Source organism: Pleurodeles waltl, chromosome 8 (assembly GCF_031143425.1).
Source record: "Pleurodeles waltl isolate 20211129_DDA chromosome 8, aPleWal1.hap1.20221129, whole genome shotgun sequence".
Lineage (NCBI taxonomy): Eukaryota > Metazoa > Chordata > Amphibia > Caudata > Salamandridae > Pleurodeles > Pleurodeles waltl.
Window position 1 is genome coordinate 177484012 of NC_090447.1, and position 14461 is coordinate 177498472.

Consider the following 14461-nt stretch of genomic DNA (forward strand, 5'->3'; position numbering starts at 1 on the left):
CCTTTTTCCTATAAACCCACACTGTTAAATTTCTCATTTTTGGCCGTGGAAGTGCTTCGTAACTGAAAACATGTGAAAGTAATACCTCTCTTAAAATACAATCTAGATCACACTTTCCCTGGAAACTATTGGCCAATCCCTCTTTTGTCATTTTTGGCAAAAGTGGCAGAGAAACATGTGAATAACCAACTGATAAAATGTGATGGAATTTCCTTCTCACAACGGCTTTAGACCAGCTCATAGTACAGAGACGGCTCTGCTTAAGGTGACTGAGAAGCTTCACCAGTGGCTTGATGAAGGGGGTTCTGACACATTACTCTTATTAGATCATAACACAGCTTTTGATACCGTATACCATAACGTGCTCTTGGGCAGATTATATACGATTTGGATACGTGGTTAGGGTGCTGGCTTGGCTTACCTCATTTTTGGAGGGTCATTCTTGTTAGGTGACATATTTTCCATTTGCCTCCACTGAGCATCATTTGGAGTTTGGGGGCCCCAAAGTCCGGCCTTAAGGCCCACTCTTTTTAATATTTATGTTAGGCCACTAGAGGTAATTGTGAAATCCTGTGGCTCATCCTTAGTATCATATGCTGATGATGAACCATTCTGTCATCATCCTCAGAGAAGAGGGGCCCAGCCTTATTCAAGAACTGTATGGCATCTGTGGCACAATGGACGCATTTGAATTATTTGAAGCCAAGTACTAACAAAACAGAAATTCTCATGTTCGGCTTAGAGTCTTTGAATGGGGTCTACTCTGGGAATCTCAAATGTTGGGTCAACCCCCTGAGACCAAATCTGCAGTAAAAAATCTGGGAGTCAGTTTAGACAACAAGTTTTCCTTTGAGCCACAAATTAAAGCGCCAACATCTTGCAGATTTGGACTCTTACAAAGTGTGAAGAAAATCTTAATTTTTTTCTCCCCACCTGTTCAAAAGATGATTATTCAGGCCTTAACCATCTCATACTTAGACTATTGCAATATTTTGTTCCTGGGTTCCACTGGGTATACTAAAAAGAAATTACAGATCACCCAAAATGTGGTGGCAAAGCTACTGTGCCACATGCAAATAAATGAATCTGTGTCACAGCAGCTGTCTCTGCATTGGCTCCACTGGAGAACCAGATTCAATGTAATGTGCTGTGTGCGGCCCACCGAGCCTTTTACAAAGTGGGTTCCCCAAGTTTGCTGTCTTTGATTCAACCATCTCACCTCACCTTCTGTGCTTTAAGTATGCCAGACAGAGAGGAAGGTCCTTCCGTGTATTAGCTCCTTCTCTTTGGATTAAACTCACAAACCACTAAAGGAGGGTGTCCAATCACCATAGCTTCAGGAAGCTTTTTTCAAGTACTGCTTTCTTCTGTTTATTCATCTGGTGCGCTGGGAAGCCCTTTTGAGGGCAATGATGCAGGGTATAGATTGGTATACCATAACATAACTTCTGATAAAACACATACATCAATAGAGTCAAATTCTTAACTTTCTTCCTTCCATAAGGGTTTGCATCCAGAGCACTAGCTGAGATTACTAAAACAGTGTTCTCTCTTCTACTTTGGCCCCACTATTCAGTCATTACTCATGGGAACAAGTCACTTGAATTTTCCACTGGTGCGGTCTGGATATTTGAACTCGTACAATATCTGCTTTACAGAGTCTATAGGTTAGTGTTGTGTGGAAACCTACTAAAAGATGGACGGACTCCGAAATGTAGTTTTCCACATGGATATTATAGGCAAAGGTACATTAGCAAGCTTTAAATATTCAAACAATAGACAGAAAAGTATTTCTGCAGGATTAGTGCTGTGAGGACATCATATTTCAGGTGTGTTCGATGGAAGGGCCCAACATGGCCCTACGCATGGATATAAACAATGGATTTTCTGAGACATAACATAAGTAGATTCTTACGAATATTAGTCATACTGTAGTAACTATTTAGATTTGTGCCCTTAATGACTTTATTGCACAAAATTATGAGATAATGTCGGTAAACATACCAAGCAAGTTTTTGAAATTATTTCCTGTTCAACGAATGGTACATCATGTGGCTTGATAAAAGTAAATCTCACTGTCTTGGTGGCTAGTTTGCCATATACTTACAAGTAGCCTTTATTAGAATGTAAAACTACTTTTAGAAATTCCAAAAGTTAACTTTATAAAAGAATTTTCTTATCCCAAGATTATTGCATGAATTAATGTACTTCAAGACGCGATGCATGTGCATTCCAAGGTTGGAGTGCTTTCAAAATATGAGCACAACCCACAAACCTACACATTTGCTGATATTCACAAAGTTCCCTTGAACACATCAACACACTGGAAATGTCCAGAGCTTTACTCCTGCAAGGCTAGGTGCAAATCATATTCTGGGATAGTAAAAACGAAATACTCCCTCAATTGGTGATCACTTGAAACATTTCCTCATGACTTTTTTATATTAAAAAAAAGAAATGTCAGTGCAGACATATGATACAATTTCCCAATGTGCAAGTGTGTGCAGCTGCAACTGCACATATAGTGAGGTTTAACTGTAATCTATTCTCGTGTCATCAATTGCTCCATTACAGTTGTCCTTCATTTAAGTGCACTGGGATTTCATTTAGGCAGGTCTCAAAAAATCATCCAAATGTTACCAGACCTGCAGGTCTACTGACTTGAATATTCTATTCAGTCTTATTGTAATGTACTTTACCCATAAACTGGTCTCAAAGGGTGTGATCCTAACCAAATATCTCATTTTAACGAGCCACATTTTTCTTCATTATCAAGAGAGTTCCTTCAAAAATGCAAGTTCAGCATTTCTGCTGTACGAAACTCTTTTATTTGATTTAATAGACTTTTGCTCCAAGTAAAATGGAAATCTAGCCCACATATAGGGCACACGTGACCCCTGACTTGCCTCTTAGGTCTCTAATAGCATTGCCATCAGAGCAGGGATAGGAATGCTTCTCAGTTCATGTTTAAAAATTCACTTGTAATAAATATACTACTTAAGCATGAAATTACCATAAACTTTCCCACTAACATGCTGTTCTACTGGTAAAACTATATAGTGTATAGACATTAAACTGTGAAAATTGGGTTTCAGCAAAAATATTGATCATTTATACATCACCAATTAAAATGTTCTGATTGGTTTTCATCTTATTAAAATCGATTTTTCCATCACACAGTTACAAAAAATGTGCTTTTGTAACTACTGACATATATTTTAAAATGTACTGTTAATTTACAAGCGATTTATGTGTGTTTTAGAAAAAAACTGACATCCCACAGCCTTTCACTTCACAGTCTTTGTACAGCAGGATTGTTAAGACTTTTACTTTACGAAATCCTGCAGTCGGAGAAAGAAATGAAACTCCAACCTCCAGGATAAAATAATCAGCAAAATTTAAGGAGACATAAGCTGACATTTGGCCTCTGCCTCTGAATGCAGAGCAAATGGAACTAGATGAAAACTAAACTTAACAACATCTTTATTGATCATTCACTTTCTGAGTGAACAAAACACCTTTTCTTTGTCAGCTCCCAGAACATGAAAGAAGGCCCTAAAAATAGCTCGCCGGATAAAATCTGACTGGCCAAAGCAAGTAGGCAAGCATATTTCTCAAGGCCTGATTTAGGACTCCAAGGGCCAGTTTCTCATTAATCATGTCTATCTACTCCTTGTTCACATATTCCTGATTGCCCAATTCTATCACTTTATATCACAGTTTTGAATAAGAAAAAGAGATATTATACTGGATAAAGTACCCTCAACTGTACACTGTAAGGATATAGGTTGTCACAACAGAGTTCCATGACCACATAGATGAATGAGGCTGAAGGTCGAGTTCCTTTCTAAAGTCGTGGGACTTGAAGGGGAGTTGCAAAAATCCTTTAATTTATGGGAGAGGGAATGTTACTCCTTATATAACATAGACTTACCATTTTGATTCTCCAGGAAAGGTTAAACCCTTTGTCTCTTCTAATATCCACTGACCACAAAAGTACATTATAAGCAGTATATTGTGGATCACTTTTAAAAACACTTGTAGTTCAAAAGTTGTAACATGCAGAGGGATTCCAGCTTTCACGTAACTAACTTTACAGGTTAATAAATAAGCATACTGGCCTAGATTTCCCTTCTGTTAATGACTTTTCTTTTACTTTAATGAAAAAAATAGCCCAGAAAACCTAAAAATCGTGTTCTACCTTTAGATATGTAAACTGCAGTAGTAATTGTGTTTGTGACCTGTATTTCACTCGGTTTGCTTGCTCTGACATGCTGAAGTCACATCCCATCACAACTCAACAGTAATAACTTGTTACAGTAGAGTAGGTATGTCCTTTACTAATTACAGTTGACTAGTGATGCCACAACAAGATGGTAATAAATGTAGAAACATTTTTAAATTTTGAATGAATACATGCAAACGTCTATGAATTATAACATGAATAACATATTATACATGGAATTAAAATATAGTGATATTGAACTATAACAACCTAATGAAAGTATGGGAAAGTTGTCCCATGGTAGACCTGGGCATAAGGTGGCAACTTTGTGCTCTGGTAGACCTAGATATAAGGTGCATCATTCACAAAGGGAAGAGTAATTTTAGAATTGTTCCAGAAAACAGTTTTCGTAGCTGTTCATTTTTTGGAATCCACAAACATCCCAGCGCTCTCACATGAAAATCTAGAGAAATCATATTTTTCATTGTTATTCTAAATTGAGCCATGCATTGCCTTCAGAGAACCATCTGGTGCTTTATGTTTCGGATTTAAGAGCAAATTCACTTGAACAGCCAGTCATCCACTGCTTTACTGCTGGGCACAAAAAGCACATTAATTTTATCTTTTTTACTCTACCTGGAAAATATTGGGGTGGTTTGGTAGCTTTTCAGATCTAATTTAAACACGTATCCTAGTCTGTTTGACATTTAAGTTAGGTGCACACATTGAGGGAAAATCCATTGAGAATGTTGATGAATATCCTTAATGCTACAACTAGTCAAGATAAGCAACATTTCAGATTACCATCCCCTGTTCAACCATGGGGACACCAATATTCCTTCCTCTAACCATTCACTTACCACAGTGGAAAGTCTACTTGCACAGCTTCCGCAGTAGTAAGACCTAATTAGTACACAGGTCTAAAAAACATTCCGTGACCCAGGGCCAAAATATGTAAGATACCTAATGACACCAGAACCATAAACCACATGCCTGTGTGCTTTAACCAGGAAATTGGTACACACAACCTGTAACCCTGATCATTGCAAACATAACGATTATTAACCTACAATGTTCATTGCCTCTGCTAACATTTTAGTACCTGAGCGGGCTTTCTATGTTTTAGTTGCTAACTTTAAAAGTTTTTCTAGAAAGAACCATTGTTGATTGCATCAGTGAGAGCATATAATGTGCAGTGACATGAGGCAATGACCAGATCTCCCTTTCTACCGCTCCCTAAGGTAAAGGTATTGATGCAGCTGAAGAGATGACCTGTTTCACCGGAAGCAATAGAGGAAGCAATTCTGAAGTCCAGTCTCTCAACTCCTTCCAGTCTGACTCAGGGGATGACAATGGTAAGGAAGCGGTCCTCACAGCATCCTTCTATATTTCTTCCATTTCAGGCATGCTGTCAAACAGAATAGCTAAAACATGTGTAGTAGTCTTTTCGAGCCATAAAATATCTGTTGTGTTTGTCAGGACAGCAGGCAAGTCGCTTAGCAGCTCAGCAATGTGTTTTTCTACACTATGCATTGTCTTATTGAAATGTATTTTCCCCCAGACGACCATCTAGAACAGAGAACGAACTCCTTGTCTTCCAGGTGCATAAAATTAATTTCCATTCTTGCTGACATCTCAGTGGACAAACCATTGAAATTCCTTTTCACTTCCAATTATTCTCGTCTAAAACAGACTGAACTCTCTCCCAGAACTTCATGATCATATAATCAAAATGAAGACGTTGCGGCTGTCCAGCTATGTTAATCACATTCTCATCGTATACTGCCTTTGACGGTTGTCCTTGTCGTCATTCACGGATTATGAATTGAAACAATATTCCTTGTCTTTATGTGCCACCTGGTGCACTCCTTCCTCAGGTAGTACCTGCCATCTCTATAACACTAGTCTTAATTTTTTCCTCCTACCGTGACCTTGCTAACTACTAATACATTGGAATGTTGGTTGCTACATTGCATATGAGGGACTTGCTGATGGCTAGTTATGGATGACAAATACCTTCTGCTCCAACATTTCAGAGTTTGGCTTTAAGTTTCTCCCTGCTTAATTTAGATTATTCTACCATCAGGGGTGTGTTCTGGCATTATAGCCCTTCTTCATTAAGCTATGGTGGTCATTAGAGAATGTCTCTCTCGTTATAGGGCCATCTCTGTGTCTCTGTCCTACAATTCAGACAGAGTGTCTTTCTCATCCAGTATGTCCCTTAGCTGGCAGATAGATTAAGGGTCTGATTTAAGCCAAAGTGATGCAGCATAGTCCTGCACCAAAAATAGCCACTTTTGAAATGCAAGGATGCTCCGTATTTACAGAAATACGTCACAGCCCTGCGTTTCCTCCTGGTCCGGCACTAAATTAAGCTGCCAAAGCAGGCATCCTTGCACCATAGTGCAAGGGTGTCTGCATTGAGGGGATAGATTGTTTATATGCAGAAAGGTGTCCCTTCCTGCACATAAACAATCTATTATGGTGATTTGGTATTTCTGTGTGTGCTGCAAAGTGCAGCACACATAGAAGCACCAAAGCGTCATTTCGGAATGATTGATTATGTGCAGGAAGGGAAGCCTTCCTGCATATAAAAAAACATCTGTGGAATTTTGCTTCTTCTACGTGTGCTTCAGAATGCAGCACACTTAGAAAAAGCAAAAAATGACGAGGAATAAAAGTATTCCTCTTCGTTTTGCCATGCTAACGCCACCCCTGGGGCAGCGTTAGTTTTTGGTGCTGCCTCAGCTTTACTTCAACTCATACATCTGAGGCAGCGTCAAAAACAATGGGTGTTGCAGTGGAATACCCACTGCAACACCAATTACACGCCCCTCTGACGCAGAAAACTGCATCAGAGGGGCCAATATTTACCAGGACGTGTAACGTCACAAAAAGTGGCGTTACACCTCCTTGGAAATATGGAGGAGTGGTTAGCGCTACCGGAGCGTCATGAAAAGTAAATCTGCCCCTAAATGTTGGAATTTGGTAGCTCAATTGAGGACAATGGAGTGTCAGAGGAGCAATAATATCTCCACCTCCATCTTTCAATGTTTTTCTATTTCTCCCTGTTTAGTTTATAACATTTTACCTTAAATGGCTGGCATTGTAGCCTACTGCTCTATGTTATAGCTCAAATAATAGGACATTTAATGACTGGACAACCTGCAGTAACTTGCTGTCATGATATATTAAATGGTGCACTAATCAATAAAGTTCATTAAGATGTCTCTGGTTATAGATATATAGGCAATAAAAAGTGAAATGTTTCAAACAAAGCCTGCGAATCGCTCTTTTGATAACAACTGTGGGAAAACCTGTGTTGAATACATTTCTGAGCGGTGCTTCAGAGCGCAGAAGAGCTCTTAAAGTATTGTAGGAGAGCACTCACAGTGAAGAGCGCTCTTCAGCTTGCGCTCTTCAGCTAAGAACTCGGTACCAGAGGGGAAGGGCATACAGAAATTGCTCTGTTGCACTTGTAAGTGATTTCCTGCAGTTTCAGGTTTTGCATTTTTCTCATGAATGCGCATAATTCACTTAACCTGCAGGTTTTCTTTTCATTAGTATAGATAATTGCAGAACGATCATGTCAGTGCCCCTTTTCTACCTCCTGTGGATTTTCTATCTGTTGTTAGAGTGTACAAATTATGACTCACTTGATGCTGCACAATTTATATTCTGTCTATAGTGAGTTGTGATTGTTTGGTTCTGAATAAAGCCTGATGTGTATTGGTCTAACTGTCAGTGCAACCTTCTAAGATCCAAGAATGGCTGTGAAAGGTGCTGATCAATAACTTTGGATAGTATTTTTTAAATACTCTTAAAATTACACACAATTCAGGGAGAAAAGGAATATCCTTTCGCAGTAAAAGGAACTTTCTGGCTGCTAGGAGAAACTATGTTTTTCATCCTCAACCAACCATGATGCTGAACCCCACAATGCCAGAAGTCTAGGAAGCTTTTTGAAATACACAGGGTGGATTTCAGGACTTCTGGAGTACCCCCTGGGGTGTCCACCATTAGGAAAAGTCCCTGCTCAGTTTCGGGAAGCTTCTCAGTCACTGTGGTTTGAGATACTCCAAGTTGCTGTGCATTGTAAAATCCAATACCCAGAGGATTAGAATTCAACAAGTGTGATAATTATCGCCTCTTCTGAGTTAAGCCCTCCAAAATGGGGCATATAATGTCGAATTTGCTGCTTTCTACACGAAATTCTGGATGTCCTAGCATTTTCCGGGTGTATTCTCCCTTTAAATAGCAGCCGGTTTGACTGACTCATATTTACCTGGGGAAAATAGTAGGATTTTCTTCCAGTTTGTACTTATTAGTGCATTAAACTAAAACATATTGGAGTTGTGACCACTGACAAAAAATAGTGTTTGTGTTGGGTCGCAAAATTAGGAGGCACTCAGAATTAAACCTTATATGCTAATATTGACTGTTTAAGTGGTACTGACCCCAAATTGAATGGCAATTAGATATGTAGATAATAAGCATCAGCGGCTCCTCTGCTATTGTTAAAGGGGCGGTGCCATGGGGGATGACAGGGACAAAGGGGGAGTGCACAGCAATCCCCCTCTGTGTGCTTGAATGTTAACACACATGTGCACTGTGCTCTCTCCAACCCGGGACTGTATTGCTGCGCTGGAGAGAGTAGGCAGAGGCTCCGAGTTTGCCTGGGAGCGCCTAGCTAGGACACTCCAGGCAAACCTAACACTGCTTTGATGCAGCAGGATTGGCAGCAGGGCAGGCTGGGAGCCTGTGCCTCCAGTGACCAGGAAAGAGGAGTGGTGCGGCGGCGAGGCAGGTAAGTTTTTTTTTTAATTGAATGTTTATTTTGTCCCCCCACTCCCTGCTGCGCACCGCTCCACCCCTTCACAATGCAGCGAGCCACGACTGATAATAAGGGGAAGATTTATCAAGATTCTGTGCCAGTGCAAAGAACACAAAGTGACACAAAACGGCTCAAAGTTGTGATAAAGTATTTACTTTCCGTTAGAAAACTTTTTTTGTACTACGAAAGTAGAACTTAAAGTAAAGCAAATAGCGCTTTTGTGCTACTTTTTTATTAAGAAGGTGTCTCATAGGTAGTGGGTGTGTGTTCAAAGGCTATCACCCATGTTTTTTTACGAAGAGCCCTATCTACTATAATTGTTACGTATACTACAACAATGTCCACAAACAGTATCACTTGAGAACAGTAAAATCAGTTGAGCAGTATCTTTAAGTGCGGGCCTAATACTTTGGTGTCTCATGACCAGCGTGGGTTATGAATATCAGTGCAATAATTTTGACCTCCTGACCATTTCCACAACATCATACACTTACCTGGGCTGTTTGATCTGTATGAGCTTTATCTCATTCTGTTTGCTTCTCATGTGATTTTATGGGGCACTAATCCTTGGGACAATTTATGCACCCTTGCATTAGGTGCACTGGCACATTATTGATTACTATTGTTGCATTATAAGTTTCATTGACACCTTCTGTGTTGAGCAAACTATTCATTCATCCTGATGATGATAATTTCCATCATTGTTGAAACGCCATCAATGGATATGTCTACATAGACTAAACCAATTCTAGTAAATGCATGGTAGAGAATAGGAACCTCTTGAACATTTTCAATTGAATAATCTGCAACTTTATATATAACACCTGTATCTGGCTTCTCTGCATTTTGGGCTTTGGATCTTTCATGTTACTGGCACTGTTTATTTACTTTCCAAACTGAACACTCTTTTCGTTGGTTGTCCATAAGGTATTAGCCAATGAAGTCTGTTTGAATTTTGTATAAAGAAGTTCTTGTTCTCTATATATCTACATGGTCATTGACTTTGATTCTTTCATAAATTGTTTTCTGATTTATTGAACATATCACTTGACAATATACTGTTCTTAAGTGATGCCTTCTGTAGGCATTGTTGTGGTATACATACTAATGCCCAGGTTCCACTAGAGCTCTACAGGACCACTCCTGTAGCTTGTACTGTTCCTAAAATTGTTGGGAGTTTGCACTAAAAAGAACACCTGCCTGAGGCAGGCACTATGTAGGACAATCTTTTAATTTCCCCATAAATTTCCCCTAACTTTTCATACGTTGCTTGTGTGCACCTATCCATTTGTGTTAAACGTTTCGAAGTTTGTCTAGGTACAATATATTGTACTAGAAAGATAGCCAATATAAAAGTTGTGCTAGACATCACACGCAAACCTTTGGACTACAGTGCAAAGATGTTTTGTGTCTGGTGCTAGGTATTCTGTGTGCCAGCGCTGGGGAAGCCCACAGCAGCAGCACCACCCCGCATCTCTATGATGCTCTCTCCTTGTGCTCAATGCAGTGCTGCTACTTTGCTTGGTCTGATGCATTGCGCTATTTTTTTCTGTAAACCAGCCCTCAAATATTTTTATCATTGAGCCCAAAGGTGCTAGTTTTATCAAGCTGAAATAATGAAAGTTTGGAGGTCTCTAGGCACATAGCTCACTGTCAATCATTGTAATGAAAACATCCATCTAAGGCACCTAGCAAGTTGATCATTGTGTTATTCCTCTTATTATTCGTCTCCTGTGAAGAACTTTGTATACTTCACACCGATCAACTTCCTAAGAGTAGTAGGTTGTCAGAAAGTGAGGTTTCACTCTGCCTGAAAAAAATCCTCAACCTCCAAATATCTAAGAGTGCGTATACGCCAACAAATATGTAATTCACATTGCCTCAGGGTGCACGTTCTGACTACAGCTGCTTTCCCATTTGAGAGCCCAGTGTTATTGTGATGATTCCTTCACCTGTTGTGGACAGTGAGTGACAAGTGGGATACCAGACTCCTTAAACTAGACTTTCATCTACAATCAGTGGGAATGTGGGCCTTACATAGTTTAGGACTCAATCAAGCCTAAATGTGTGGCAGTAGTTGCATGTGGTGTGCTCCAGCACCATTGTTTGGGGACTGAGACTCATTTTTTACTATCAGACTTTGATCCAGAGCAAGAGGGAGAGTTGCATTAAAGAGAGGAAAAATGGAAGATAGAAAACAGTGACAAACGAAGGAAGCAAAGATAAAGAGGTAGGAAGTGGTGGAACAAAAAGGCATGCAGTGGAATGAAGTCTTAGAAAAACATAGACACCCTTGTACTCATACTTTCATGATTCAGCACTGAGTTCAATGCATCCAAACTCCCCGAGTTGCTGGTATGAGTTGTGACACATGACTTATGTTTTTAAGATCATCAGTGATGGGTCTGCTGAATTTAATAGGTTTGTGGTCTTCTAACATCCCCTTTCATGGATGTCATGTAGGGGTGAACCCTGTCTTACTCGTTCAAACCCTGTCACTACCTTTGTGACCACTGGCCTCAGAGGTGGCAAAATCAGTAATTGGGACAAAGGGGCAGCTCGTCCTAATGGGCATTAGTTGGGACTCCACTTTACTAGTTTTCTGACAATTATTTTATTACACAAATAATGAATATTATTATTCACTATTAGAGTAATTCAAAAATGGTAAACAATTAGCTGAAATATGAGCTTATCAGGCAGCTAAGGTAAGTAAAAAATGCTTTCAAATGTATGTTGTGTGTGTGCTTGCGAGTGAGCGTGTGTTTATGATAGAGAGTGCATGTGAGTGTATGTGTATGGTTAAGCATGTGTGTGAGTCAAAGTAAAGGTCAAAGGACATGTGATATCACTTCCGCCAACCATGGCATTTTGGTGAATTGTTGCCTTTTCGAAAAATTAAAATAGAATAATTCTTCTCTTTGCTGTTTTTATGCACGTCATACCCCCCGGGAAGATATAACTGCAATCACATGTCGGTGGTGATATGAAAGTGCAAGAAAATGCATCAAAGCAAACATCTTGAAAACAGTATTTTCAAGGCCATGTAAAGCCTTTTCTACCACAGAGTATACAAATGGCATTATTTATGGTGATCACTCTAGCTCTTGCAAAAAGATCATGTTGTTTGCAAAAATAAATGGCCTTCAGAAACGTAATTACTTTCAGAAACGTGTTATTAAGTTGAACAGAGGACAAAGCAGCATACACATTACACAATGTTGTCCAACATGTAGCATTGAAAGAAAAAAATAATTTCTACAAAGGCTGTACCCAAAATCTCCTAGTTATGATTGGCACTCGGATGAGCAGCACTGTCGACTGGCATGGATATCCCATGGAAACCTCCCTTGGTTATCAGAGAACTTGGACAGGGAAAAGGAGGTGCAGCTGTGAGGAATTCTGTGCTGTGGAAACTTATATGAGTTTTTAATTTAAAAACATCTGACCAAGTTGCACAGCCCCATGTTAGCCCAGCACACAGCTCAAAACAAGGCCTTTTCCCCATTGAAATTGTGGTGCCTGGAGCATTTGAGCTCTCTCTCCAGCTCCAAAAATGAGGGTGTGCGCTGCCAAGTGCATGGCAAGGAATTGTTGTGTTGGTGCATCTGCTGCCCAATAGGTCATATCACTGACCATCCTTCACTTATACCCACCCTTGTGTATGCTTTTAAGACCCCCTCAAAAGCCATGGGCAGTGGCACTGGAGCATCAAGAGAGCCACCGCACCATGGCCCAGATTTACAAAAGCTTAGTGCTAATGCGAAGCAACACAAAGTGATGCACAGTGACACAAAGTGGTGCAGGGTATTCACTGTCCAGTGCAAAAGGTATTTTCTGGTGGAAAGGTTCCCTTTTCCTTGCTCTGCTCTGCATTGCTTTGCTTAAAGTGGATGTTACTGAGGCGGATCAGCAGCAACATCCACAGGTTTTTAGGCAAAGCCTGATCAACTAAGATAGCCAGACAGACAAGGCTGTGCATCAAAAACTAATGCCTACTTGAAGCAGGTACTAAACGTGGAAATGTGTTCATTTCTCTAAAAAAACTAAGCATTGCATGAGTGCTGATGTGCAAAGCACACATCTAGCGCATGGGGTCTTTCCCAGTTTTTCTAGACATAGGAATTTGTATTTGAACAGTATGCTTCCATTAGAAATCCTATATCTGATGACTTGCACTCACCCATGTACAATGATGGAAGGCTGTGCATTGCACAAGGCAGCCTTGTTAGAGTGCCGGTGCAGAGTTGAAAGCAGCAGGCGAATCTAAGTAGGTGTGGCTCTGCGCTGTGTTTTTCCCATTCGATGCAGTACATGAAATTTGTTTGCAGTGCTGCGTGAATAAATGTGAGCTCATGATTGGGCCCTGATTTCTATTCTGCACAATCCACAACACATACAATCACTTGTAAATACTATGAGTGACTGCAAGCATTCTGTCTTCATTGGGTGTACATCCCCATTCTGTACCAGTGTGGCATAGTCCAAGATGAAAAGTAGCCCAACCTGCTCTCAGTTCTCTTCATTTGTATGTCCTGCAACAGAAGGGTGAAATTCGAGGCTACAAATATCTGGCTGATGAGTGGGAGGAGTTTATCCTGCTGCCACTCAGGGGCGGTATTACAACTCAGTGCCAGCGACAAAACACTTTCTGTGGCTGATACTCAGCAGCCACTTACCGTTCATTGTCCGCTACCATAAATCCCGCCTCTTTTGGTAGACTTGTAACAGAAAGAAATAAAATAAGCAGCTGCCAGTCAGTGGAGTAACGCTCGCGGCCTTGAGTTGCAGCAGAAATGGTTTCCGGCTATTGCAATGGGCCCATTTTCCACTTTATTTTCTTTTAACATTGCCAGCGTCACAATTAGCAAAGCTGCCGGTTTTTAAAAAGTATGACATATTGAAAAACATTTGATTTCCTATCTTCACACACACCTAGCTGAAAGAAGGATAGTTTTGGTCAGAAACTTACTGCAGGAGGAGGAGTTTATTTAGATCACAACGATCCGGAATTGCATTAAATTCTCCACCCTCTTTTGTCACGTGGAGGTATTGCTAAAAGTATTTTTTCCCTGTTTCTAAGGACAGGGCAAGGCAATTTTCTCCTGAAAGGTTCCGCCTCTCCCCTTCCTACTGAATTTCATGGGAGGCAGACTGAGGTAGAGGCTGGTATGATGTGGAAATGTAGGCAGTGTAGCAATTCTTCATCACTCTTCAGAAGTTATCTGGATCCAGTGATAGATAAAGGTGTTGCCCCCCCCACCTACACTGAAGTGTAGCAAGTATTTTGAGATGACCTTGAGGAGGGTGGCACATCTCTCGGTAAGTCATTGAGACTGGTGGATAAGGGAGAGCTTTCTTGTTCTCCTCTCTGAAGCTTTTTCTTTGGCTGCTGGTTGGTA

The 14461-nt window shown here is 40.3% G+C and overlaps 1 protein-coding gene across 4 annotated transcripts in view; it reads left to right on the forward strand.

The window, feature by feature from the left end:
- The window catches only part of FAT3 (FAT atypical cadherin 3), a 651131-nt gene that overhangs the window by 619993 nt on the left and 16677 nt on the right, over positions 1-14461 (forward strand). For all 4 annotated transcript variants that reach the window (XM_069204015.1, XM_069204017.1, XM_069204016.1 and 1 more), the window contains one exon: positions 5467-5580. In XM_069204015.1, the coding sequence (XP_069060116.1) occupies positions 5467-5580 (114 nt within the window). The remainder of the gene's footprint in view (positions 1-5466; positions 5581-14461) is intronic.